The 24,117-nt window shown below is 41.0% G+C and overlaps 3 protein-coding genes across 8 annotated transcripts in view; 2 read left to right on the top strand and 1 right to left on the bottom strand.

Annotated features, from left to right (window-relative positions):
- Positions 1 to 17,078, bottom strand: part of Xpnpep3 (X-prolyl aminopeptidase 3) — a 52,575-nt gene extending 35,497 nt beyond the window's left edge. For 2 of the 5 annotated variants that reach the window (XM_087559072.1, XM_087559074.1), the window contains exons 1-3: positions 16,937 to 17,078; positions 3,103 to 3,219; positions 1,989 to 2,136 (exon numbers count right to left, since the gene is read on the bottom strand). Coding sequence is in view for 1 of the 5 variants with exons in the window: in NM_001130582.3 (NP_001124054.3) it covers positions 3,103 to 3,219; positions 16,937 to 17,000 (181 nt within the window). In the remaining 4 variants the exon portion in view is untranslated. 5 annotated transcript variants of the gene reach the window in all.
- Positions 9,238 to 10,552, top strand: Dnajb7 (DnaJ heat shock protein family (Hsp40) member B7). Its single transcript, NM_001130510.1, has one exon. The coding sequence runs from the start codon at positions 9,372 to 9,374 to the stop codon at positions 10,281 to 10,283; it is 912 nt and encodes a 303-aa protein (NP_001123982.1). The 5' UTR covers positions 9,238 to 9,371; the 3' UTR covers positions 10,284 to 10,552.
- A 434-nt stretch (positions 17,079 to 17,512) lies between the features above and the next one.
- The window catches only part of St13 (ST13, Hsp70 interacting protein), a 34,825-nt gene continuing 28,220 nt past the window's right edge, over positions 17,513 to 24,117 (top strand). Inside the window, exons 1-2 of one of the 2 annotated variants that reach the window (XM_087559211.1) lie at positions 17,513 to 17,738; positions 23,701 to 24,025. In XM_087559211.1, coding sequence (XP_087415337.1) covers positions 24,018 to 24,025 — 8 coding nt within the window. In that variant the 5' untranslated portion in view covers positions 17,513 to 17,738; positions 23,701 to 24,017. The remainder of the gene's footprint in view (positions 17,739 to 23,700; positions 24,026 to 24,117) is intronic. The other variant, NM_031122.2, reaches the window with a different exon arrangement.

Genomic DNA, 24,117 nt, shown 5'->3' with positions numbered 1-24,117 from the left:
CATGCACATAATGTAAAATAAATCTGACAACAACAAAATAGGTTGAGGTGGACATGGTGCTAATCCTAGCACCTGGGGAGGTGAAGTAAGGAAGTCACTAATGAGTCCCAGGTCAGAGAGGGATACATAGAGGATTGTGTCAAAAGCAAACACCCCCCCCTTCCTTTCCTTTTCTTCCCTTTCCTTTCCTTTTCATTTCCCCTTTCCTTCTTTATAACCCTTAATGATCTCCTGACTTGCTAAAATGTGGTGAAGTAGGTCTATGGGGTTGTGGCATGTATATTTTCTTTGATAAAGTTCACCCAGTGGTTTTGACACACAAGTGGGCATCTTACAAGTAGTTGTGAGCCACTATGTGGGTGCTGAGAGTCAAATGCAGGTTGTCTGGAAGAGCGCCAGTGCTCTTAATTGCTGAACCATCTCTTCAGCCCAACATTTCAGATATTAACGTCAAATCTTTAACAATTAACTTTTATAAGATGGACTTCTTAGGCTAGGTGGTGGTAGTGCACACCTTTAATCCCAGTACTTGGGAGGCAGAGACGGGAAGATCTCTGTAAGTTTGAGGTAAGCCTGGTCTATAGAATGAGTTCCAGGACAGCTGAGGCCACACAGAGGAAACCCTGTCTTAAACAAACAAACAAACAACCACTTTTTTTTTCTTTTCTTCTTTTCTTTTTTCTTTTTTTCGGAGCTGGGGACCGAACCCAGGGCCTTGTGCTTGCTAGGCAAGCGCTCTACCACTGAGCTAAATCCCCAACCCCCACTTCTTTTTTTTAAGGGAGAACTTATCTAAATTTCATGAAAGATGAGTTTGTAAGTGACTTAGAAACATTTAAGGGGTAACACCTTGGGAATATGAATCTATAACTCAACTGTATTCTTATGAGTAGTGGAATTATATTTTGCTAAAGTTAGTTGTAAGTTATAGGCATTCCTGTAACTATGCTAAATGCTAAATGTAAGATTTTTTTGGAGCAAAGTTATGACTGACAAATTTTATTCCATAAGTTGACTTCAGTTGTGTAAATTCTCCCAGTACCCCTGGCTTGCTGGGATTGGTTATGTAGACCAGGGTGGCCTCAAACTCACAGAGATCCTCCTCCCTCTGACTGTCAAATGCTAGGACTAAAGGCACGTGTTATCACTGCTGGCTAAAACGGATTAAAAGAATGTGTACATGTCTGTTTGTGGATAGGTGTACAGGATTCATGTTTAAATACCTTTTCCCTGTAAAGTCTGCATGCTTAGTAGCATGTCACACGATCCCTTTAAACTTTAAGACATTGACGATTCTGTTTTGTGTAAACATTTTATGTATGTATGTATGTATGTATGTATGTATGTTTGTTTGTTTGTATGTAATGTATGCCTGAGTGCATGTATGCGCCTGTCCCACAGATCTTTGTTCCTAACATAATACTTTGATCAGGTAATGGCATAAGACTGAAGAGAGGCCACATCCTTCCGAGCACAGAGCTCATCCTACTGTGGAAAAAAAAGCAAACTTAGTGGCTCCTACATGTAAACCGGAGGAGGAAAGAAAATAAAAAGCTTTCATTTTCACTCACAAAAACTACTCAAAGTACTATTTTTCTCCTTTTAAAGGAAATTTTCATGTTCTATGTGATCGGCATCAAGACTGAATATTTTTTCATCTTTATTAAAAGACTGAATATTGATGTTTTGTTTCAAGTTGTTTTTAATACTTTTCAGAGCTATAGTCAGATCTGTGACAAAGGCAAAAATAAGTCATGTTACAGAATGTAGAAAGCAGTGATTCAGACGTGAAGTCACTCATCTGGGTATGGTTGTGATGTTCAAGGCCTGGGAAATGCAGCTTACCACAAGTATTTCACCACAAGAAATCAATCATTTCAAAGCTGGTAATACTTAAGTATCAACTCAACCTCTTCCTCCTCCTTTACACAGAAACTACAAGTAGGTTGATAGGGGAAAAAGTCTCAACTGACTTCTATCATGCTTACCTTACAGCTTTGAAAAACTCTGATTTCTTGTGTGTTTCAGTGGTGAGCTGCATTTCCTGAGTGTCAGCAGACTTCCCAGCGGGAATTCCAGTCTGATGAAGAATCAGCCAAAGGAAGTCCTCACTAAGAGACACACTGGTATCATTCACTGAGTGGAAACAGTGAAAGAGTAACATATTTCTAAAGGGAATTTACATTATTAACACTCGTGCTTTTGTAGCAAGTTATAGAAATACACATTTATCTTTCCATGGTAGAAGGAATAAGTAATTCTCCTCAAAGTCCTAGCTTTGTCTCTATAGCCTTTTCTGTTTTACTCTGTATCTCACTCTGGGATGCTATTCACAACTGCATCACAGTCTTCCTAAACACAACTAAAGTGTGAACCCAAGCAAGTGTGATAGCGCGTGTTCTAGCGGTAGCTCTGGGGTGGGGAGGGGAGAAAGAAGAAACCTTCCCAGTCCTTTGCATGACTTTAATCAGCTGGAGTAGGCCACTTCTCATAGCAATAAACATCTGGAAATTCTGTTCAACCTACATTGACGTAATTAAAATTTTCAAATAAACAGTTAACATTTTAAATAGAAACAAAGGATCTACAGAAAATAGCTCTAGAAACTATCAATTAGAACTTTTCTTAAAAAAAAATACTGAAATAAGAGGCTGGAGATGGCTTGCTGGTTAGAGCATTGGCTGCGTTTTCAGAGGACCTGAGTTCGGTCCCCAGGACCAATATGGTAGCTCACAACCACAGCTAACTCCAGTTCCAGAGGATATAATGGCCTCCAGGGCAGTAGGCACATATGTGGAACATAGATATACAAGAAGGCAAAACTCCCATACCAGAAAGTCCTGAACTATAAACTTGTTACTGGCCATTCGGAATCACAGTTTATTGCATTATCAGCCTAAACTGGATGTCACTAGAGTACTGGCAGTTCCGTGGATGCATCTAAACTTAGTTACAACAAAAACTTCAACTCCTCAGTCACATTAACAATACTACCAGTGTGTAATCATGATACATACCTAGTGAGAAAAATTTTAATGCATAGCAATATTCTAGCCAGAGTGTCTAAACTAGAGAGATGGTTGTTACCATCAAAGGCCTTACCTGGTCTGAGGAGGTGTGGATGTGTAACCGGGCTGGGCTGGCCTAAGTACCGGTTTGGAATTTCCTTTACTGGCACCGGCTGGAGGGAGTACCTTCGCTGTAAACATGACATGCATCCTGAGGAAAAACAAAGGATGAGATGGAACAGTGGACATGACCATCTTCACTGCATACATGCTCTTATCTATTCCCAGCAGTTTGGGTCCTTACAAAACACACACTAGCATTTTTTTCCTCCTCCCTCCAATAGATATGTGGCTCTTTCTCTGTGCCAGAGCCTGTATTGGGCCCTAAGAAGCAGAGATAAGGTCTTTACCCTCACAGATTTTAGTCTACTACAGTACAATAAACACAAACACCCAATACAGTTATAAATAAGGAGCTATAAGGAGGAGGAGGTACAAAGAAAAACAAAGAAGGGTCAGAAAGGAATTCAAAAGTAGCCTGAGCCTATGTTCTAAAATTTGGAAAACTAGAGTTGACATTTTTATTGAGACTATGTTAGCTATAAGGTTAACAAGTACTTACTATCTCATTTAATCTTGCAATGTTATAGACTAATAAAATAAGGTATGAGAAAATGCTTAATCAGAGTTGACATATAAGTGAGCATAGTTAGCATTAATTTAACAGAATTTTCCTGAGGATATCACCAGAACACATGCTACGCAAGACGCAAGATTGTTTGCCCTAGTAGACATAATGAAGTATGGTGGAGCTGAGACAAAACAGAACATCACAGTACTAAATATAGTAAGAGATTCATATGTACAGCAACTGTTACAAGATGGGTGAGGTCATTCGTAAAGACATTTGTGTGGGATTGCAGAAGACGGTGATGAGACTGTTCTGAACAGAAACCACTCAAGTTACTTCCCCTTGAGAAGAGAAAAGGAGCATAATGCACATCATCGTAGCAGGCACCCCAAGTGAAAACCTCTGGTTTCTTTGGAAAGTCAGTTATGTCAAATGATGTTTTCGTTGGGGCACAGAGGTGAAAGAATGTTTCACTGAAGCAGATACAGATGAAAGGATATTTTGCTATAGCAGACACGTGAAAGAATGTGTGATGTTTAGAAAGAATATAAATATGACCCCACAGACTGCGGGAACGAGAGCGTTGGTCTGCCTTGCTCTATCTTACTGGTCTTTGCTGACAACACACATGCATTGCTTTCCCTCACATTGCATTCTGGTGACTTCATTAAGAAAAACTCACTGAAGAACTTCTGGTGAGGTTCCTGTGGCTTCTTGCCCCTTCTGTGGGCTTGGGCAATTGGTGAGTCTTGTGGTTTCTTCTGGCTTGAACTGCCCTTGCTGACTCGTGTGTGGTGTCTACTGAATGGACTGAGAACAACAAAGATTGGAATCGCCCCGAATAACTATTTCTAAACAGGTCCACTTCCTCTGTATCTTAATACCCTTTCTTTCCAATGTCTCTGGTGGGTGGTGAGAGTGAAGGGGGTTAAACCCTTCTTAGAGTAAGTTGAGGAAAATTTATACCTACAGGTACTTGTACAAATGTGCTTGAATGTAAAGAAGCAGCAGGAGGCAGAGAGAACACACAAGAATGCACCAGTGCAACAGGAGGTTCCTCTGCTAGCAGACCTAAAAAGCCTGTGTGGTTTAGTGTATCTCTGTAACTTCGAGGCCAGACTGGTCTACATAGTGAGGTCTATGACAGCCATGGCTATACAGTGAGACCCTGTCTCAAAAACCCCCAAACAATTGAGTTATCAGGATCAGACACACAAAAACAATTTGCTTAAGGCCATACAGCATTGGACAAAATGAGATTCACATATAGGATTATTTAAATTCAAAGTCTTTGGACTTTATTCTTCCACCCAGATTCAATGCAAAATCTTATTTAATCCTGACACAATTAGTATTGATTGTAGTAGTCTTCAACACATATTCAGTCCAAAAGTAGAGTATCGTAAGTCAGGTCAAGATAAAGATTTCTCTAGAGCCTGTGAAGCATTATGGATGGCAAGTGTTTGACAGTTAGGGGTCTGTGTGTGATGTATATGCCAGTTTGTGAGTACACATGTGCATGTGAGTGTGCATGTATGTGCGGAAGCCAGAGGTTTACAACAAGTGTCTTCTTTACTTCAGTTGCACTTCACTGCATTTGTAGAGACCCTGGAACTCGCCAATCTGGCTAGACTGGCTAACCAGCCAGCTTCCAGGGTCCTCAACCCGAGTCCATACTAGGATGGACTGGGATGGACACCACCACACATAGATGTGCAGACTTGCACTCCTGATCTTGGATTCTGCCAAGTGTATGGTATTATTATGGTATTTGTTGTGGCAGCCTTGGGGACTAATGCAATGACTTGCTAAGCTTTCAAGGCACCAAGTGATAACTGGATGCACTTATTACAAATCTATGTCTGCTCTTAAATCAGGCCCAGATAGAAAAAGAGAGCAGGTGTTGACTAATTTTTAAGATAAAAAAACAAAAAACAAACAAAACAAAACAAAAAAAAACCTTTATTAGCCAGACAGTGGTGGCACAGGCCTTTAATCCCAGCACTCAGGAACCAGAGGCAAGCAGATCTCTGAGTTCAAGCCCAGCCTGATCTATAGAGTGAGTTTTAGGACAGCCAGGGCTACACAGAGAAATCCTGTCTCCTCCCCACCCCACCCCGTCCCCCAAAAATAAAACAAAACAAAAACCCCACTATTGTCACCACCACCAAAAACAAACAAACAAACAAACAAACAAACAAACAAAAAAACCAAAAACTTTTATAATAGAGAACTTCCAAAATTAAAAAGTCACATTCCCAAATGAGCGCTACCCTAAGTTTCTATGTCAGTGAACTTCCACAGTTAGCAGGCACTTGGGATTGGAAGATTCAGAGCTCCACACTGCATTTCATACTTTTACTACCAAATACACCTCTATGCTCTCACTACCAAATATAAAAAATCCACAAGTCAGAACCAGAAAAACAACTTTACAGTCTTGCAATTTAAATATTTTTAAAACATTTACCCCTCCAGAGAAATAACTTTCTCTAGAGCACAGCAACCTTTGCCCCTTATATTTTTTAGTTGCCTCTAGAAACATCTGTTTCTAGAACAGGAGGGCTAGGGCAGTGGCCAGGCATATGAGACAGCATGCTAACAGGGTGGATGGAGTGCAGTGGCCAGGCATGTGAGACAGCATGCTAACAGGGTGGATGGAGTGCAGTGGCCAGGCTTATGAGACAGCATGCTAACAGGGTGGATGGAGTGCAGTGGTGGGAAGAGGAACAGTTAAGAGGTCGGAGGCCAGGCTGCAGCTCAGAGGCACATTTAACTTTTACATGCTGGGCTCTGGGACAATCCAGTCACTGAAAAACAGTTGGGAGTATTGGTTCAGGGGTGAACCATTTTCTTAGCACATCAAAACCCAGTACTGAAGTATAGAAAGAAATGAATCGGACTCATCTCACTTCTTCACTGGTGAGCAATACCTGCCTCAAGTACAATCCGTACAAAACAGCACAGCCGTACTTTCCCTCCCTCAGCAGGAAGAAGCGCACTACTCTTGATGCTTACAAATTGAATTTGGCCAACTAGTCTGTGTGTCATTTATTTAAGTTATATGACCTAATTAAGTACGTTTTTGTTTGGTTTTTGGAGGTATGGTTCCACTATAGTCCTCACTTGCAATGTAATCCAGGCTGGCAGGGCCCAGGCTGGCCCTGAACTCACACGTACCCACCTGCCTCAGCCTCACTGGTGTTAGGATTGAAAGCGTGTACCACCAGGCCTGCTTACCTTTATACTTCTGAGGGCTTCTTAGGTTAGTTCCCACCCCCCATTTTCTAACTTTTCTCTGGATCACAGACTGTCCTACATTTTGCAATGTCGAGACCCTACATTTCTAGTCCAAGAAATGAGAGTCGAGTGGAAAGAACAGAATGTGAAATCAGGCTGAAGTTGAAATATTAAAATTTTCATTAACAAGTAACATTCCTACAAATTATCTCTTTAAACCCAGTTTCATTATGAACACAAAATATTTATTTTGGTGGAAAGCTCTACCAATTAAATAAGGAAAAATAAACATACCAGGGAGTTTGACTAAGGATATAACCAATAGATACATGTATCCCTTCAGTGTGCCTAAGCACATACACTAGGTAGAACTCACATTGAGTTTTAAGTGTTTCACAGTCCCTCCAGTCTCTTACGACCAAACCAAACACTAAGCAAAATTTGTTCAGACCTGGCAAAGAGCCTACACCACATGCTACATTTACTATCTCACTGAAAATAATTTAACTGAGGCATGACAGAAAGCAATCAGGTATGAACAGGAGGGGATGAAGAGCAAAGGGGATTTCTAGGAAAGCAAAATGATGGGAATAGAGCAGTGTTTTTAACTTAGGGATAATTTAGCCGGAAAGTCAGTTTTCTTTTCTTTCTTTTTAAAGATCTATTTTTATTAGCCATGGTGGCTCATGCCTTTAATCTTAGAACTTGGGAGGCAGAGGCAGGAAAATCTGAGTTTGAGGCCAGGCTGGTCTACAGAGCTAATTCTAGGACAGCCAGGACTACACAAAGAAACCCTATCTTGAGAAAATAAAAACTAAAAACAAAAAAATAAATAAAAATTTTTATGTGATTAGTGTCTCTGGAGGCCAGCAGATACTGGATCTCCTGAAGCTATAGTTACTGAAGGGTACTGGGAACTGAAACCTGGTCCTTGGTACTACTAGCCACCTCTCCTCTCTTGCACCACAGTCTTGTCTAATTTATTTTTATTTCGACTTTCTTATTCTACTTTTCCAACTACACCTGATCTTCTATATTGCAGTCATGAAAAAGAAGTCAGAGCACCAAGCTGGCACACCTAGTCTGCAGAGGGCTGTAGCAGACATCGACAACCTCAGAATATGAGCTTAGCCATTCCAGAAACTACTACTCTGCCCGCTGACTGACAACTCTGTCTGATCTTAACTCAAAGGCCATCTTCTCACAAGTTTCTAATAACCAATGTGAAATAGCCCTCTGTTCTGTCCACCACACTCCTCTCATTTGTTTTTGAGAACATAAAGGCAATAATTTGAGACACTACATTTTCCGAAGTTGCTATGGGCATTTTTGCTGTTTTGTTTTGTTTTGTTTTTTGTTTTTTGTTTTTTTTTTTTTTTTGAGATAAGGTCTCTCTACATAGTCTTAGTTGTCCTGGAACTCATTCTGTAGACCAGGCTGGCCTCAAACTCAGAGATCCACTTGCACCTTCCCCCAACCCCCATCGCTGATATTAAAGGCATGGGTCACCAGAGCATGATACCAGTATTTTATCCATTTCTCATACTCTCCTTATTTAGAGTTTGAGACAGGGTCTTCCTCTGTAGCCTAGGCTGGCCTGGAACCTTCCACAATCCTCCTATCTTGGCCTCTATGCTGGGATTACAGGCATGAACTACCTTCCCCATTTTGTATCCCATTACAATGGAAGCGTCCCCTCTAATGACTCTGCCAGCAGAAAGCTTGACTAGTAGGACACTAACTCCAGGAAGTCTTCCTTGACACCATAGCCCATGGTGCCACTCATAGCAGTTTATCCTTCTAGTGGATTTTCCACCATAGTTCTTACTATAATTACTTATTCCTATCTTCTACTGAATGTATGTCTTTTGACAAGAATAAGTAAAAATTTCAACTGCTTGAATACTTTTTCCTCCCAACAAAGATTTCTAAGTTTTTATTTTTCTAACTAAAACCATAGAAGCTGGGTGATAGTGGTGCACAACTTTAATCTCAACACTCAGGAGGCAGAGGCTGATAGACCTTTGAGTTTGAGGGCATCCTGGTTTACAAGATAAGTTCCAGGACAGCAAGGGCCACACAGTGAAACCCTGTCTTGAAAAACCAAACCAACTAACTAACCAAAACCATAGAACTATGCAGTAATTAAGGGTCTGTAATCTGGAGGTCAGAATATATAAAAGAAATGTCATGGCCATTAGCTGCAGATCACATAGAATGACTTGGGAGAAGTTGCATTTAGAAGATCTGAGCCCTATCTCTGGCCCAGTATGACACCATAATGCAGCTCTGACATATGCTTGCCGTCTGCTTGCCACACAATCAGCACCCTCAGTCTTTCAGCAGTGGCCCACCCCCGCAGTCCTAACACTGCCTTCAATGTAAAAATATGCCTATTTGCAGACACTTCTGCCTCCACCACCAGCAACTGAGCCTGAGCTGCCAGGAAAACACAGCGCTCACCATCAAGGGTGTTCGTTTCTAATACTGTCATGGTGGACTACTATGAAGTTCTAGGAGTACAGAGATACGCATCACCGGAAGACATTAAAAGAGCTTACCGTAAAGTAGCACTTAAATGGCATCCTGATAAAAATCCAGAAAATAAAGAGGAAGCAGAGCGAAAATTCAAAGAAGTCGCCGAGGCATATGAAGTGTTATCAAATGGTGAAAAACGGGACATTTATGACAAATATGGCAAGGAAGGCTTAACCGGTGGAGGTGGAAGTCATCTTGATGATGAACGTGAGTACGGTTTCACATTCCGTAAGGCAGATGATGTCTTTAAAGAAATTTTTGGTGAAAGGGATCCATTTTCATTTCACTTCTTTGAAGACTCACTTGCAGACCTTTTAAGCAGTTCAAGAAGCTCCAGTGGAAGCAGAAGCAGAGGATCCCTTTTCTCCCGATCCTATGACTACCCAGTGTTTGCCAGACTTTCTTCTTATGACACGGGATATTCACCTTATGTTTCTCGGGGGCATGAGAGCCTTACTTCAGTCTCTTCCCTGGCATTTGAGGATCCTGGGGTGGGCAACTATATACCCATTACACCGTCAGTTATTAATGGAAGAAATGTTAAGACAAAGAAAACTTTTGAGAACCGTCAAGAAAGAAAAGTTGAAGATGACAGTGAGTTGAGATCCTTTCTTGTAAATGAAGAGGGCTTTGCAGACAAATGTAACTGGAGAAGACAGTCATTCAACGATTATTCACCAAATTCCTATACCCATTCAAGTACAACTCAATATTCTCTTGTGGACGACAAGGAACAAGGAACACCTTGGGTCACCAACAAGAAGGAACCTTCCATTTTTTCAGCAGGATTCAAAGAAGGTGGTAGGAGGAAAAAGAAGAAGCACAAAGAGGGGCAGAAGAAGAAGTCCAATAAAAGGAATCGCTAATTGACTGTTTAGACACATTATGATCATATAACATTTGAACACCACTCTTTTGTGTGTTTTGGTTAATCACAGAGTTTTATAGATGATATTTGTTTAATACTATGTAAGAGTAGCTGGGGTTTTTTGTTTCTTTGTTTTGTTTTTGAGATATAGTTTCAACTTTTGTAGCCCTGGCTGGCCTGGAGCTTGCTAAGGAGACAAGGTTGACCCTGAAACTCAGAGATCTGCTAATGTCTGCCTCTTAGTTCTGGGATTGAAGGTGTACACTACCATGCCTGGCTTTATTTTATTTAAACATTTTTACCAAGATTGTGGACATTTGTTTAGCAGTGTGTAGATAAGTTGTATTAGAAAAAGATGAATTTGTGGTGACTGATTTTAAAACTATGGAAAAGAGCAAAGGTTTGTTTTTTTTTTTTTTTAATGTTTTCTTTTTGAGCACTTTGAGCATAGAATCTCCATTGCCCCCATGGAGTTTATGATCTATTTACTTCTCCAGTTAATACTATCACAAATTTCTTATAAATATACACAGCATTAGGAGATAAGAATCTACTATGAAACACAGGTTCTGATTATAACAAGTAACAGATGTTCACCAGCAGTTCTGTTCATAGCATCTAAGAGGTAGAAGCAACCCAATCAAGAGACCAAGATATTAACAAAAATTGATGAATAGCCACAGTTGAGTGCACATGTGTACACATGTACAGACACACACTCATGAATATTCAGTCTCAGAAAAAATTCCTGCTATGCTGTTGTCTGTGTCTCAGTTGTTTGATGAAGGCAGTTTTAACTGAAAAATCTTGTCATTTGCTTCAACATGGCTGAGCTTTTTGAATACTTGAATTACTAAAAATCTTAAGATGCTAAATAAGGCAGTAATTCATGACAAATAATGATTAATGTTAACATGATATCTAAGGCAGTCCAAAGTGAGAGACAAGAAGTAGAAAAGAGGTTGTTTTATGGGCAAAGGGTTTCAGACCTGCAAAACAAAAACATTGTCTGGAACCCCACTTTGCAGCCATGTGAATATACTCTCATGGAACCACACATTGAAAAAATGTATAATATGTAAACCCAATTTAGGGTATATTAAATTGGGTATGTAGACAAACTATATTTAGTGTGTATTATACCACAAATTTTTAAAAAGCCAGTATTAGCCAAGATTCCTTGGAACAACCTGGCTACATCATGTGCTGCAGGGCACTGGTCACTCTCTCCAGATACGAAACTTTCATCTTATCTGTGTGTAGGATCATACCATAGATACTTTATTTAAGGATCATATTGGGAGAAATATGGTGAGTTACAAATACATTAGATACCAAACAAATGGTCTAAAGTACTTTATTAACTTGCTTTAAAAATAAACTTTTATTTTGACACTGTTACTTGAGTTTCCTACACTGCTTCTCAACCCTTTATTCACTCTGTCATTCACTTTACATTTATTTCAGGGCTCTACCTGCTGAGCAGGATTAGGTGCTGTTTTTTTTGGGGGGATGGAGGAGGGTGTGAGGACAGGGTTTCTCTGCGTAGCTCTGACTGTTCTAAAAATCAATCTATAGACCAGGTTGGATTTAAACTCAGAAATCGGCTTCCCAAAGGGCATATGCTACCACTAAGTGTTATGTATCTGAGGCATACACAACACTAAACAAAAGCCACAGAGCCTACAAAATGGAGACACATATTAAGTAAAACAGGATCTGCTAGTTTTTTTAGTCGCTTGATTAAAAAGGCAGGCCAAGTGAATATTGGGTAAGATATCCAGACACTTGAACTAGCAAGGTGCGATATTCCTTCTGGTGTAGGCTGCATAGGAGTCTGAGGAACACTGACATAATAGGCTGCAGAGAGGAGTTTAGGGAGCACAGAGATCAGTGCCACAGATTAAACCAAACAATGAAAGGATTCTGCAGGGATTGATCACTACCTGCCTGTTAACTGTTAAACGGGAGAGACTAAGACACAGGCGTTCTGAGGAGGAATCATACATTGAAACTGAACTCTTCTATTGTTGCCAAAAGACTCAAGCAAACAAGGTTAGAAAAGGGAAATCAAACTATTACCATAATCCATTTAAAAGATTATAGTCATTTATTCCAAGATGGTGGTAACAGGGTGTGTGATTAAAAGTGGTGGCAGCAGGATACACTGCCATAGGGTATGCTGACAAGGTGTGACAGGAGTTGAAGCCAGCAGGTTTTGGAACAAAGGAAATAGAAGAATGGAACTGACTTAAGAGAGAAAGGAACGCTAAATTTTGTTATATGAAAGATGCTTGGCTTTATTAAACACTGAAAACAATTTGTAGCACGACTTGGGCTTATACATTGTCATGCAATATATATTGTCATATGTACCCTTTTTTGTATTTTTTTTCTTTTTTTTTTTCGGAACTGGGGACCGAACCCAGGGCCTTGCGCTTGCTAGGCAAATGCTCTACCGCTGAGCTAAATCCCCAACCCCCTTTTTTGTATTTTAAAAATGTAATTATTGTAAGTTCTAGGCATCAATCCAGGCATTAAAGTCTTGTAAACTACTATATTAAAAGGTGCAAGCAAATCATCCAGCAGCACTGAAACCTATCAATCACGTCTATTCAAATACTAAATTGAAAGTCAGAAACAATTATAGTGCCTACTATTTTTAAATAGCAAATGTGAGCTTTTGTTTGGAATTGCCTCAGTGGGAAGGTATGTTGGAAGGAAAGGTAATTTATTCTTTCGGAGAAACTGGGGATACTCAGTTCCAAAGTTATTTCCAGAAAATAAACTCATGATATTTACATAAAATGCATCATTTTGTCAGGTTTCCCTGTGTCCATGCAGGATTAAAGTTAAAGAAAAAAAAAAACCTTCCAGAATCAAACCCCAACATTTCAAAAACAGTAAGAATTTACTGTGTCCCCCAGTCCATCTCTCCACTCTGAGTTGGATTTATAACCCAGGCTGCCCTGGAACTTGCTAAGGCGGCCAAGGATAACCAGGAGTTGCTGATCCTACTGCCTCTCTCGTCTGAGTGCTGGGATTACAGGAACGTGCTATCACACCTGGCCATTTATCCCCTTTTAACTAAATTATTTTTCCGAATAGCTTAACTTAAATAACAAAAAACCCCCAAAACCTTCCACTGTCTAGAAGAAAAACCTCATTTTTTTCTCTTTGCCCCTGAATCTCATTGTTTCTTTTCACTGAGCCAAAGCCCAACCTTTCCAAAGTATGTTCAGGAATATCCACCAAAGCTTACCACAGGAAACAGAGCTCAATGGACAAATACAGTTTGCCAATCACTGTTAAATATTCTCTCTCTCTCTCTGAGAATTTAGGGCTAATCGGGTGTGTGTGGATTGTATTTTATGCATCTGACCAAATAATCATTCCATCTCAAATGAAAATGTTTCATCCCACCACTGTTCTTAGTGTTCTGTGGTTCTGATGACATTGTCAGAACAACTTTTACATCTGCTTTGTTAGATCCTCAAGCCTTAAAAAAAAATCGAACCTCTAAAGGTGTGTTTGTGTTTCCCCTCTCTCCACTACATCCTCCCTCACCATGACATGGGACCTTTACTTCATTAGCATATTCAGTGTGCTACAGCACAGTACTTTTTACCTTTTTATTTTCATATCATAAGGTGAGAAACGTTTTAGTGTTCGCATTTTGTTGAATGATGTTAACTTCCTTTCCTATGTCAGATTTAATATGTTTCTTAAATGCTTTAATGTGAAAATGCAGTTTTTTTTTTTTTTTAAGAGACACGGTTTCTCTGTATGACAGCCTTGGCTGTCCTGAAACTCAGAGAGATGCCCCTGCCTCCGCCTCCCAAGTACTGGGATCAAAGGTATGCACCACTACTGCCTGGTGAAAATGAAACTTTTTAATGTACAACTAGTAGTTTATTTTGCTTCTTCTCAGGTGACTAGCAGCATATTCTATCTAATTACACTTCTCATCTAAATAGACCTTAAATTAGCAACATTTGCAGGGCAAGAGGTATACAAGTCACTGCTAAACCTGCGACAACTCCAGGTTCAATCCCCATCACCTCCTACAACCAACTAAGCAAACACTACTACCAAAAATCAAAAACTTCAAAGTGTAAAAAGATACTCCCTCCTGTACCTACTCACACTTTAGATTTGCATGCCTTCCTCAGGTGAGAAAGTTTCTCTTTGTCTTTTTGAGACAGGGTCTCAATGATGTACCTCTTGTTGTGCTGGAACTCATTATGTAGGCCAGGTGGCCTCAAACTCACCCATTTGTCTCCATACTGGCTAGTTTTGTGTGACAACTTGACACAAGCTGGAGTTACCACAGAGAAAGGAGCCTTCCCTGAGGAAATGCCTCCATAAGATCCAGCTGTAAGGCATCTTCGAAATTAGTGATTAATGGGGAGGGCCCAGCTCATTGTGGGTGGTGCCATCCCTGGGCTGGTGTTCTTGGGGTCTATAAGCAAGCAAGCTTGAGCAAGCCAGGTGAAGCAATCCAGTAATCAGTACCCCTCTACACAGCCTCTGCATCAGCTCCTGCTTCCAAATTCCTGCCCTGTGTGAGTTCCTGTCCTGACTTCCTTTGGTGATGAACAGCAATGTGGAAGTGTAAGCTGAATAAACCCTTTCCTCCCCAACTTGGTCATGATGTTTTGAGCAGGAATACAAACCCTGATTAAGACACCTCCCTAGTGTTGGGATTAAAAGTGTTCACCACCATACGTGGTTTGTTATGGTAGTTAGAGCAGCAACTCTCAACTTGTAGGTCACATTGGGGATTTAGCTCAGTGGTAGAGCACTTGCCTAGCAAGTGCAAGGCCCTGGGTTCGGTCCCCAGCTCCGGAAAAAACAAAAAACAAAAACAAAAAAAACCTTGTAGGTCACAACCCCTGTGGGGTTGAACGATCCTTTCACAGCAGGCCAGCATCATCAAATCCCGTATATTAGCTATTTATATTATGATTTATATAAATATTTATATTTATATTATGATTCACATCAGTAACAAAATTATAGTTATGATGTAGAAAAGAAAATTTTATGGTTGGGGTCACCACAACATGAGCTGTATTAAAGGGCTGCAGCGTTAGGAAGGTTGAGAACCACTGCTCCAGAGCCTTTCTAAAGAAAGGCAACTACATGTAGTTGGCAAGGTAAGTTTTGGGAGGAGTCAATGATTAACCTACATTCACTGTATGGAAGTCTCAAAAAAATATATTTAAAAAAAAAGGAGTAACCAAGAACACCACATATTCTAAGTCCTACTTATGAGACCTAAAACCTAAACTCCAAGGATAACAGAATAATTAAAATGCCAAAAAATGCATTCCTCTCTTCTTTGCTGAGTTCCCAAATTAGTTGGGTCAAGACTGTAATCACTCAGCTATGTCATTTCTGCTTCCTTTTTGACTGTGAGCAACTGTGGTGAAGTGGAGATGCACCCTCAATAACTAACTCAAAAAGTTACTGGGTGAAACTGCACTTCCTGGCTCAAGTAATGAGAAGTTGCAAAAGGATTCTACCAAGCAGAATTAAGGATTGGTATAAGGACTGGACACAATCATATAATAAACATCTGGCTTAACTGTGTTTCAGTCCCTCAGTGCTAAACTGAAGATTCAATGTCACTCCATTAAAGCTAAAAAACCATTTAGTGGTAATATAACGAGATGCTGAACTTAACTTTTCTTAGAAACAAACTATAATATATTTACTAGATTTTTATTTAGTATTTAGTCCAGATTCTAGTCCTAAAGCTGGATCAAGTCAGGATTTACACAAAGCTTCAAAGAAAGTCAATGATCAGAAACAAAAAGCTGGTTCTAGTCTACTCAGAGGCTGTGGTCTTTGCGAATATAATTGATCAATCACACATTTTCATTCATTCTCATCAAAGGTACATCTTAACTACTAGGACTACAGACTAGGCTCTGTGCAATGGAGAATTTTTAAATAGCGGATTTAATTTCATTTTCAGTGAATCCAAGTATCACATGCAAATATCAAGTCCAATTTTAATGTCAAATACCCTTTTTTCTGGTTCACATTTTGCACGCCTCATCTGAAGTATAACCCAATATTAGGTGCACTTATAAGGTAGATGACTTACTTTTCAGTGTAAAATTTTGTTAGACTAATTGCTCACCGTACTGTACAAGGAAGGTTCACACTCTCCGTGCTCTATCACATTGACTGTTTATGTAAGACTTTTAGGCATGTCCCCCGTCTAGTACTTTATAATCTGAACTGCACAAAGCATTTGTTTCTAAACGTGTTTCTTCTATCTTTTGGTAGCTCTCCGATGAAAGCTATGAAAAGGCGAATGATTTACCCTGACATACACGCACCACACACAAAACGCTACTTGACGTGAAACAATTTAGCCAAGTGTGATGATAAAAGTTACAAATTTAGAATTCCAGTAACTTTGATTCCTTGAAGTGCCCTTCTCAGTCATCCCAGCTTCCCAGAGTAACAGAACCTAAAGCCCACTCTTTCCCAGAACAACCGGTCAAAAGAAAAATCCACGGGGGGCCCCAGGAGCCGACTGGTCCAGGAACACGGATCATCAACTTGTAGCTCTTTGGGCTGCTTTAGGTTTCTCCAAGAGAAGACCTGGGCGACGCCGGCAGGGAAGACTCTAACCTGAGAGGCCGCGGAGCCTTGCTATAACGGGAACCAGCCTGGGGGTTGAGAGCAGAGACAGCATGGCCAGCACCCACTGGTCAGGAAGAGAAAGTACAAATTGCGGGGAAAGCTACTAGCACAGCCGCGTCGCCAGGAAACCAGTCAACCGCCCGGCCCCTTCCGGTAGGCGTCGCTCTCGGGCTTTCTTCCCGGGGAGGCGCAGAGAAGTGACGTCAGCCGGCTGAGTTTTGGCGCGCCGGCCCCACGGGCATGGTTTCCACCCCGCCCCCAAATTAGGCGTCTTGTTCTGCTTAATGCCCACCTTCACTGAAACAATATCCTATTTCAAATGCCTCCCTGTGTTCCTCTTGAAAGCACACACACAAGGTCCTTCGTCTATCCCAGGAACTACATCAGAGGAAAGAATACGAGTTAAGACTGTTCGCCTATCGAAGCAGGCATTATCACGGGCAGCTACACTTCTAGAAGGTTCTAGGCGGAGCACAGGTCCAGAGGTAGGAGTAGGAATGAGCGAGCGGAGGACCTGGGTCACGAGGCCGTTGGGTGGGAGGAGCCAGCAGCCGGGGAGGTTCTAGTCTGTTCTGCCTCGAGGCAGCCGCCCCCTTCTACTTGGTCACGTTGAGCCGCTCCCGGGCTTGGCATCGGGCCTCCGCAGCCGCCCACCGCCAGAAGCTTCCAGCCTCACCACTATGGATCCCCGCAAAGTGAGCGAGCTTCGGGCCTTCGTGAAGATGTGTAGGCAGGACCCGAGCGTCCTGCACACCGAGGAAATGCGTTTCCTGAGGGAGTGGGTGGAGAGGTGAGCCTTGGGCCCCGCGGACCGTTGGGAAGAGGGGGGAGCCGGGGCCTGACTTGGCGTGGGGAGGAGGGTAGCGTGGTCTAGGCCCCTTCGTAGTTCGTTCTTTAGTGGCTTCCAGAGGTTATCGGAGGGATCTGGGCCATTTAGGGGTGGAAAAGCAGAGGGTAGAGCTGGTTTTCCCGCAGCGAAGTCTCCAGGGGGTGTGTTTTGGGAAGAAATAAATGCGGAGGGTTGTGGATATTTGAGCAGTGGGAATAATGCGCAAACTAAGACAAAGCTTTTTACAGAGGGATTTTTATTTTGAATCTGGCGTCTTGCTTAAATCACATTGACCCCTGTATCGTTTTAAATATTAATAGTGGTAATTTATTTGTTCTATAATAACTTAAGGTATCTGTACTTGACCTTACAGCGATTTTAATTGCATGGGATCGTGTTGGGAATTATTTATAACCACGTTAGTTGTAGCGCTGTCACTTCAGATACTTTAGGAAAATGATTTTTTTTTTAGCGTGTTTGCAGGGCTAACTGGAGAGTATTTCGCCTGCGTACTATGAATTCCGTGAATAGATGTCGTGCCAGCTGCTGGGAACAGTATTACTGGGGAATTGGTTTTTCTTTTTGTTGTTTTAGTCTCGTTGATAAAAGATTTTAAAGAAGCTTAGGCACCATTAGAATTTGAGAGAAACAACAGTGCAGACAAGCTGTAAATCTGTACAGCTGCCGGGAGGAGGGAGGTGAAAAGATATTAAGTCATGCCTTCCGAATTAGGGTTAGCAATGAACGCTTACAAGCACTTGTAGAAATGGGGGAGGGTCTTTAGAGAAAGTGTTCGAATTTATAAGAGTGTCATGTCGAGCATGTTTAGGTACTTTGGTTAATATTAGAAAAAAGATGGGGAAAGGTAAAGTTATATTTTTTTCAATTAGAATCCAGAAAAACAAAACAAAAACCAATCAGGCTTAGCCACGAAGGTCTGAAAGCAGCTGTGTGGAGTGAAGGGCTCATGAGCAGAGTAAGTTCTTTACTCCTTTAAAGATAATTCTCCCAAACTTTTTGCATATCGTCAGATGAGTCAGCTGTTCTGAGAGGTTGTTTTCTGGCCAGGTGATTGGCAAGTCCAATTGGATTAACTTTAAGGGAGGATCCAATAAATAATGTAATTTTTTTTCTTTTTAAAACTTTTTTTAAAAGAACTTGCTATGTAGCTTAGTCTAGTCTCAAATTCACAGAGATCCTCCTGTCTCTGCCACCTATTGGGATTAAAGACATTTGCCAACACACCAGCTATTTCTTTTTAAAGCTATTTTATATGTACTGAGGGTTATGCATGAATATATGTATGCCTGATGCCTAGGGAAGTAAGAAGAGGGCATTGGGTCCCTTGGAACTGGTGGTTGTAAGCCACTCTTGTGAGTGCTGAGAACTGTTCCCTGGGTCTCCTGTAGGAGCATCAAATCATTGAGCCATCTCTCCAACCCCAGTGTGTAATGTTTTGGGTGTAATGTTTATAGTCTTCCCAGGGAAAGGTAGATAGGAAGAAGTGGCTTAATTTAATGAACCTCAACTAATTTCTGATACTCTTTACCTAGGAAGGACCCTTTTATGTTTAATTTTTTTTTAAAGATGTATGTATTTTGTGTGAGTATTTTGCTTGCACTTTAACAACTATACTGCATACTTTCTAGTGAAGCCAGAGTAGGGTATCTGATCCTTTGGAACTGTTGTCACAGACAGTTGCGAACCACCATAAGGGTGCCAGGAAATGACCTCAGGGTCTCTAAAGAGCAGCAAGTACTCTTAATTGGTGAGATGTAATCTCTTCAACCCTTACAGTATTTTAAATCCTACCAAAGGACAAAGCTAATGCTTCTCTTTCAAGTTCAAGGCTGATTATGAGGGAAGAGGTTCGTCTTGGTTGGGTTTCAAGCCTTCTAAAGTCAGATAGCTACCTAAGAGCTGTTTAAGGATACAGATGAATGATAAGAAACTTGTGTTTGTAATTACCTTTTAGTAGTTTAACAGTTTACATGTTGGAGGAGAGGCTCCTCAGCTGTTAAAGGAAGGGCCACAAATGTTGCTCAGGAAGGGATTTTTTTTTTTTAAAGGAAAGTACTTCTAGTGAGGTGGCAGCAGCCATGGCAGTATGCCTTTAATCTTAGCACATTGGAGGCAGAGGCAGGTGGATCTCTGAGTTCAAGGTCAGGGAGTTCCAAGACAGTCAAAGCCACACAGAGAAAACCTGTTTTGAAAAGCCAAAAAGGGGAAAAAAAAATCAAACACCTTTTAACAGGCAGGTGTAGTGCTAGTTCCAGCAACTTCCCTGCCCAGGGAAAGGGCGTGCTAGCGGGGATTCTAAGGAGGAGAGGGCCAACGCGCCGAGTTCCCAGTCACCCTGGAGGTTGAGGTTGCAGCAGCTGTGATTCCAGGACTTTCAGACCAGCCTGGCCACACCGTGGGGCCTGATTAAAGATGGAACCCGTCCCTCCTATCCCAAAGAGGAAAACAATCCCACACATTAAAGCCGCTTTTCAAGAGCACGGAGAGGCACTCCTTAAGACGTGGACAAAAGCTGGTGGAGTAATTTTCTTTGGGGAAGATGGACCTGGTGATTACTAAAAATGCAAAATATTCCAACAAGCATATTCTTAGGGAAAAAGTTAGCAGTCAGTGATGTGTGCTGGCGTTTTTCAGAGCCCGTTGAGCTTTTTCTTTTCTTGTCACTTTTATAGCTGTTGTAGAACTTTTACTCATGTTAAATATATAGAACTCTTAAGAACTTTATTACAGTAATTTTTTTAAAGATTATTCTTTTTTTTTTTGGTTCTTTTTTTCGGAGCTGGGGACCGAACCCAGGGCCTTGCGCTTCCTAGGTAAGCGCTCTACCACTGAGCTAAATCCCCAGCCCCAAGCTTATTCTTTAAAAAAAAAAATATATTTATCTTATACTGTATTTTGTATACTGTAGCTGTCTTCAGACACACCAGAACAGGGCATCAGATCACATTATAGATGGTTGTGAGCCACCGTGGTTGCTGGGAATTCAACTTAGGATCTCTGGAAGAGCAGTCAGTGCTTTTAACCACTGAGCCATCTCTCCAGCCCTACAGTAACTATTAAAACAATGGGGGGGTTGGGGATTTAGCTCAGTGGTAGAGCGCTTGCCTAGCAACCGCAAGGCCCTGGGTTCGGTCCCCAGCTCCGAAAAATAGAAAAATAGAAAAATAGAAAAAAAAAACAATGGAGCAGAACCCTAGTGGTGTACTTGTGTAATATGGCTTTGAATCCTGGTATGTACAGTGCTGTGGTTTGAAGTCTTTGCTTTCTTAAAAACAAAAAAATGCGCAAGTTGCCATTACATATTTGTCAGAACTAGAAATCGAGGACTTGATTTTAGTGGCTTTTCCTAATGAACAGCCTGCTAATGCAAAAGCTTAAGATATTTCACTTCTGGGTTGGAGAGATGGCTCAGTGGTTAAGAGCACTGACTGCTCTTCCAGAGGCCCTGAGTTCAATTCCCAGCAACCACATGGTGGTTCACAACCATCTGTAGTGGAATCTTGGTGCCCTCTTCTGGAATATAGGTATATATGCTGGCATAACACTGTACTTAATAAATAAATCTTTAAAAACAAAAAAGGATGTTAAAATTTATCCTGGAGAAATTGTGCCTACGTAGTGAATTCCAAATTACATTCAGTAGAATTTTTCTTAGGCAATAGTGAGTTCCAGGCCAGCCAAAGCTAATGGGACCCTGTTACCCTTCAAAAAAGAGAAAAAATTAAGGAAATAAAACCAGATCTGAGTTCACAGTAGTAAATGTGAGTCCAGATAAACTCTTTTTCAACAAACACATTTTGCAGTAGTTGAGGGAACTACTTATAGGAAATATCTGAAGTGAGTGGAATTCATTTCTACCCTCAGTACAGAATTTAGACTGTAACATTCCAGTGTTTGTACACATGCTTAAATAACAATAGCACAAAGAAGATTGAGATTTTAACTCCCAGGAAAATTATGAACAAAGCTTTGTGTGATCATATTTGAGGAAGGTTTCTTCTCTATCCTGCCTGATTGGTGACTTAAAAAGAAAAAGTGCTGAAAAGTCCGAATGGTGACTTTTGCAGGAAGCTAGCTTCTAGATTTGAAAGGTTGAGAGAGGGGTTGGGGATTTAGCTCAGTGGTAGAGCGCTTGCCTAGGAAGCACAAGGCCCTGGGTTCGGTCCCCATGGGGGGGGGGGGAGGTTGAGAGAGAACTTAGTCAACATAATCTACATTTAAAAATGGTTTGGACTTTGGAGTAGTCAACTACAGTTTAGAATGTGAGAGACATGAGGTATAGCTCATGAAAGCATTTTTCTGTGTTTAATTTTTTTTATTTGGAACAATTTTTGGTTCAAAATTGATTGCTGATAGTAGGCTGCCAACGTGCTCACTCGTGTTGAGTGTGTTTCCTGCTGGTAAGGACAGTGTCTGCCATGCGGCTGGCCATCCCAGTCAGGCAGCTGCACGGATGAGTCGATACTGCCCCGCTTTTAGAATTACAGGTTGTACTCTGTTGCCAGCTCTCACTTTCCATCTAAACGTTTTACTGTGGCTTTCTTGATTTTGGCGATTTTAGTATTACAAGTCAGTTATTTTAGCAATTCCCCCATTTGAATTTGTCTGAGCTTTTCTTAGAATTACATTTCTTGGCAGGGCTGTCGCTTCACAGAGCTAAACCGTTGTAACTGTTTGGATGTCACCCTACATTCCTGACACTGTAGCTTGAAACTTAGGAAAAACACAGCTTAAGAAACCCTTCATTAAAATTTAACTTATGAGCCAGTGTTTGGTTACTGTATACCTTTGAAAGGTGTTTCTTTTCTTTCTTTTTTTTTTTTTTTTTTTTTTTTTTTTTTGGTTCTTTTTTTCGGAGCTGGGAACCGAACCCAGGGCCTTGCGCTTCCTAGGTAAGCGCTCTACCACTGAGCTAAATCCCTAGCCCCTCTTTTCTTTTTTAAAACAACCTTTTTTATTTTTTTTAAATATGCATTGGCGGTTGTTTGCCTGCATGTGTGTCTGTGAAAATGTTAAAACTAGAGCTGGAATTAGAGACAGTGGTGAGCTGCCATGTGGGTGCTGGGAGTGAACCCTTGACCTCTGAAAGAGCAGCCAGTGCTCTTAACTGCTGAGCCATCTCTTACCCTTTCCCCTTTTTTAAAAATAAAAATGTAGAAATGTTTACTAAGACATTTCAGATTGTATAATCTTTTGTCATGTCAGAACCATTATCTACCATTATCTATTAATATATTGAGTACTGGAAGAGGGGTGTGTTTGTGCGCGCGCATATAATTAGAACAAATAAACTGCACAATTTTTCTTGTATGAATGGTCCTTAAGAAGAAGTGTCAAATTTGGTTGAATTGGTGACATACACACTTGTAATCTTAGAGGATATGGGAAGATGAAAACTGAAGGCCATCTTGGGCTTTTTGTAGTCAGAACGAGTGAGACAGGGGCTTGAGAGGTTGGAAGGTTGGCTGCTTTCCAAAGTACCTAGATAGGATTTCCAGCATCCTTGGTGGTGGTCAATCTTATGTCATTCTAGTCCCAAGGAATCTGTCACCCCCTTCTGGCTTCCAGGGGTACCAGGCATGCTCTTTGGTGTGTGTGTTTGTCTCTATATGTATATGTCTCTATATGCATATATACGTGTGTATATAGACAGACAAACAAAATAAAAATAAATCTTTTTATAGTTACAGATAGTTGTGAGCTGCTATTCCTGTGCTTAGAGCTGAACCCAGAGCCCTGTAAGGACAGTGAATGCTCTTAACTGCTGAATCATTTTTCCAACCCCTAAAAGCAATCCACCACTCAAAATCTCCACAAAGGCAAAAGACATTTTGGTGTCTTTTTTTTTTTTTCCTACTTGCTACTTCGCATTTGAACTTGTGTCATTTTGGGTTTATTGAAGGATGTTAAGTCATGCCACAGATGAGAAGATATTTACAACACATGAAACTGACACAGGCTCATGGACAGACCTGGAATAAGACAGTGTAATGAGAACCTGGATGAGAATTGAACATTCCAAAAGCTGTTCTTTAGATGGCTAAGACTGTATGAAGAGGGACTTAATACAACGAAATGCCACCGTGTACCCAGGATGGCTGGAGTCTAGGATGGATAACTACACACTGTTGATAACTAGCATAAACTGGTGAAAAGAATTAGAGACTGATGCCCATCTAAATTCAACTTGGATATGCATCCTACATCCAGATTCCACCAATGGAAATGTGGGTAGTAGAGCTCTCGTCGGAAAAGAAGTGGTGGTCTGCTGGGTGGGAGGAAGTGCTTGCTGACAGAACCTGGATTCAGGTCTGGGATT

Source organism: Rattus norvegicus, chromosome 7 (genome assembly GCF_021556685.1).
Source record: "Rattus norvegicus strain SHRSP/BbbUtx chromosome 7, alternate assembly SHRSP_T2T, whole genome shotgun sequence".
NCBI lineage: Eukaryota > Metazoa > Chordata > Mammalia > Rodentia > Muridae > Rattus > Rattus norvegicus.
The sequence above is the reverse complement of the archived record's forward strand: the minus strand, read 5'-3'. Positions and strand labels throughout refer to the sequence as shown.